Below are 3,886 nucleotides of genomic sequence, written 5' to 3' on the forward strand. Positions count from 1 at the left end.
GATTTACAACGGGGCCAACGTGAAGCAAGTGGACGTCCCCACGCTGACTGGCTCCTTCGGCATCTTGGCTGCCCACGTGCCCACCCTGCAGGTGCTGAGGCCTGGCATCGTGACGGTCTACGCCGAGGACGGCACTGCCTCCAAGTACTTCGGTGCGCGTGGGGCGTGTGGTGCAGTCGGGAGCGGCCCAGGGCAGGGGGGCTTCTGCAGGGGTGACGCCACCCGCCCCGGGATTCTCTGGCTGAGCACAAAGGCAGGTTCAGGCCCTGAGGATGTGTCCGGAGCATGGCCTAACGGGAGTGGGAGCTGCCTGCCGTGCGGCTGTTTAGCAGACGGAGCAAGGGTTTGGGATCTGCAGGGAAACTGGGTGGCCCGTCCCCACTGGGATGCTGTTGTGGGGGTAGGTCTGACCACCTCCCCTGGCAATGAGAGGGCCCGAGTAACCAGGGACCAGCCTCACAGCAAGTCTGCAGTGGGGGAGGGCTGAGCCCATCATGGGCCACAGTGCCGTGGGAATGCCTCCATGCCAAAGCCATCCTCTGCCCTGGCCTTGTGAGCCAGGCAGGTCCCAGTCCTGTAAAGCAGCTCACTGTGGCTGTCTTGTGCTTGCAGTGAGCAGTGGCTCTGTCACGGTGAATGCAGACTCCTCCGTGCAGTTGCTGGCAGAAGAGGTGGCCAGTGTGGACATGCTGGATCTGGCCGTGAGTACCCCAAGCACACCCGGGGGGTGGCAGGGGGATGGATGAGGCCAAGCCCTGCTCATCTCAGGCTCCCACTCGCAGGTAGTTGATGCCTCTGCAGGGGACTCACTGTTCAGCGTGGGCTGCCTGGCTCCAGAGCTGCTTGTGGCCGAGGAAAGCTTATGCAGATTAAGACCCAGTTTCCTCGCTCTTATCTCTTCATTCCCCCTAATCGCTGCCTCCCTTGAAAGGAATAAGGGCAGCAGCTTCCAGAGCTGAGGGCACCTCCCGCAGCCCTTCCTACCCCAGGTGCCCCCTTGCAAGGCTGCTGTGCCTCCCTCCTCTGCCCTGGTGACCCCCTCCCTCCATCTTGCCCTGCTCCTCGAAGGCAGCCAAGTCAAACCTGGAGAAAGCCTTGTCGGAGCTGACGGCAGCATCAGATGAAGTGGCGAAAGCAGAAGCCCAGATCAAAGTGGAAGCCAATGAGGCGCTTGTCAAAGCCCTGGAGTGATTGGGGTAAGTGGCTCTGTCCTGCTGCTCCATGCCCCTTCTCCAGCCCTCATCCTCAGCCCCACCTGGGAAGGCTGCATTGGGTTGTGCATGGCCTGGCAGGGGCTTCCCAGACTGTGCCTGAGAGCACAAAGCCCTGGAGGCCCTGGCACCCTGTAAATGCCCCCTTGCTCCCAGCTTGCAGCCGAGGGGCATGTGCCTGCTGTGGCAGCCCTCTGCCGCGAGATGGCAGCACAGGGCCAGCTCCATCCTGATCCCAGCACTGGGGTGGGGTTAGCCCCGTGCCTGGGCAGGTACCAAAAGCAGCTGATGCCTGGCCATGTTGGGGCTCTGGCACTGGGAGGCCCTGCTCTGATTGTTCCCGTGTTCATGGGCCTGGTGCGGGGGAGGGATGGTCTGGTGGCTTCCTGCAGAGCAAGCCTGGGGGGCGTGGGTGGCCGGGTGAGGCTGTAGCTGATTGGAGGGGGCTGGGCACATCACACCCACAGACGGACAGCTGCGCCTCTGCTCTTCTTCATTCCACTTATTCCACAAAAGCAAATAGTTCCTGTCTCCTGGGCTCTGCACTGTCCCATCCCCCATCCCAGCTGTACTGGGCCATGATTGCCCTTGCTGGGCTGGGCCATCTGGCCTGTGTCTGTGCCCTCGGGCAGGTGCAGTATAGTGACCCCTTTGCCCTTCACCTCAGGCCTCTGCTCTGCTCTGAGTCTGAGGATGGTCCCTGCGCTGACACTGAGGCACCTTTTTGAAGCCCATGGGCACAGAGCGGCAGCTAAAAAGCTCCACTTTGCACCTCTGGAAGTTGGCTACTGTGCCCCTTTGATTCCCCCATGGTTGTGTGCATATGTTGCAGGAATCCCATTGCTGCAGAGACCTCAGGGAGGCCAACGCATCCCAGCTTGCAGATGGCAAAGAGATGGTGGCAGAGAAATCCCATGGATTCATTAAAAGACAAACCTCAGCCCGGCTTGTGGAGCATGGCCTTCTTGTGAGGCAGGCGGTAGCTGGCTGCATGGGGGTGGTCTGGCTGCGGGGAGCTGGGAGCGGTTGCCCCAGAGGAGGGGATGGGGGGCGGTGCCATGCCCTTAGGGCTCTGTGGCCGGCTTGCTTGGGAACCCCTGTTCCGCTCCCCAACTTCCGTGGCACCCACTCCTGCCTCCGGTATAATCCGCCCGAGCGGAAGGATTAGCACGGATCTGCAGCTGGTGCTGCCAGGCTGAGGGAGCAGCTTTAGCCCTGAGTCACCCCCCGCCCTGGCAATGGGCTTCCAGAGCAATTAGGGCCAAAGTGCCCTCATGCGCCCAGGATGTCCCTGGGAAGTGCTTGTACGTCCTTGCTGTGTATATGTAGGTAGGGGGGTCATGGCCTGGGCTAGTCTGGGGCTCCCTGCTGCTAGTCAGGGTGTTGCCCGTGTGTGGCTCGACCCAGCGCACAAGGGAGCACGTAGCCAGTGTTGCGTTCAACTGCGAGTCCTAGCCTGGTGCCAGGTAGAGCTGGGGTCTGCCTTCAGCTTGGACCTGGAGGGCAACACAAGCTAAATAAGAGGCTTTAGCCTCCACCCCATCCCTGCCCCTGCTGTTCCTGCGTGTTATGACCCCTTTGCCAGATCTTATAGGGCCTGGGGCAAACAAGCCTCCACTCCTTGGAGTTGCTGAAGTGGCTTGAGGCAGGGAGGCTGTTCTTCCCAGCACGGGGAGCGCCTGTTTTGGGGGTCAGAGGCGTGTGCAGGTATCCTCGTGGGCTTTAGGTTGGGCCTTTTGGTGGCTCATCATTATCAAGTAGCTCTGTGCAGTGGGCAGTGAGGCTGGACAGATGCTATCTTCCTCTCCAGTACTCTCCTTCCCACCCCGCAACCCTGCTGAGAGTAGGTGTGAGAGCTGCTTATCCATTTCAGGAAGGCCTAAGTAATTCTCACTCCCCCACCCTGCCTTGTTAAAGGAACTGCCCCTAGGGGCTTGTGAAGCATCTCTCCAACAATACCATCTGGCCCTGGGATCTGTGGGAACCTGTACCTTGGACACCTTGCACGGAAGGCTCCAGCCCCTGTTTGCAACACACGTGCCCCCTGCCCCCCCCCGGACTGGTGAATGTTGAGGTGTGCAGCTGGGCAAACTGAGGCACAAGGGGACAGTGACTGTCCTTCACTGCCTGGACACCCTGCCCAGCTCCCCCTCCCCCCGTAGTTGTAAGTGCCTGGCTAAGAGCCCCACAGTTCTGCTGAGCCAGCGGGGCTTTGCCCCCGCCGCAGGGCAGTGATGCTGGTTCCAAGCAGCCTGAGTGCAACGTGGCTATTTTCAGTGCTGCTACCTCTGGTGTCACGTTGGCTGCTGCCTCCTCTACCCCCGCACTGCGTCTCCCTCTTCCCCCTCCTGACAAGCGATCCAAAATAGCGCCCGGGGTGTTACATTTCTCGCTCTGGTGTTTATTAAAAGCCTCCCGGCACCCGGCACAGAGCTGCACGGATGTCCCTGCCCCTGTGCCCCTGCTGCATGGCTTCTCTTCCCCTTGCTGAGGTCAGGTGTCGCTCTTGGCATGAGCAAAGCCGCCGAGCCGTGGCAGGTGCTTTTTGAGTCACTTTGGGTGGTGCTGACTCCTTCAGCCCAGCAGCTCCTTGCAGCTCATGACCAGCCTGCCATCCAGCCTCTTTTCCCGAGGAAAGGCTCTGAGGCTCTTTTTTTTTTTTTTTAAAGCTGGTG

The 3,886-nt window shown here is 60.6% G+C and overlaps 1 protein-coding gene across 1 annotated transcript; it reads left to right on the plus strand.

The window, feature by feature from the left end:
- Nucleotides 1–4: 4 nt before the first annotated feature.
- ATP5D (ATP synthase, H+ transporting, mitochondrial F1 complex, delta subunit) lies at nucleotides 5–2,151 on the plus strand (the record flags this gene model as incomplete). The annotated part of the gene is made up of 4 exons (XM_019513160.1): nucleotides 5–152; nucleotides 613–701; nucleotides 1,069–1,196; nucleotides 2,044–2,151. Coding segments are annotated over 3 exons (360 nt in total), but the record flags the coding sequence as incomplete, so codon positions are not given.
- Nucleotides 2,152–3,886: the final 1,735 nt, after the last annotated feature.

Source organism: Gavialis gangeticus, unplaced genomic scaffold, assembly GCF_001723915.1.
Source record: "Gavialis gangeticus isolate Ggan-Ray unplaced genomic scaffold, GavGan_comp1, whole genome shotgun sequence".
Classification (NCBI taxonomy): Eukaryota; Metazoa; Chordata; order Crocodylia; family Gavialidae; genus Gavialis; species Gavialis gangeticus.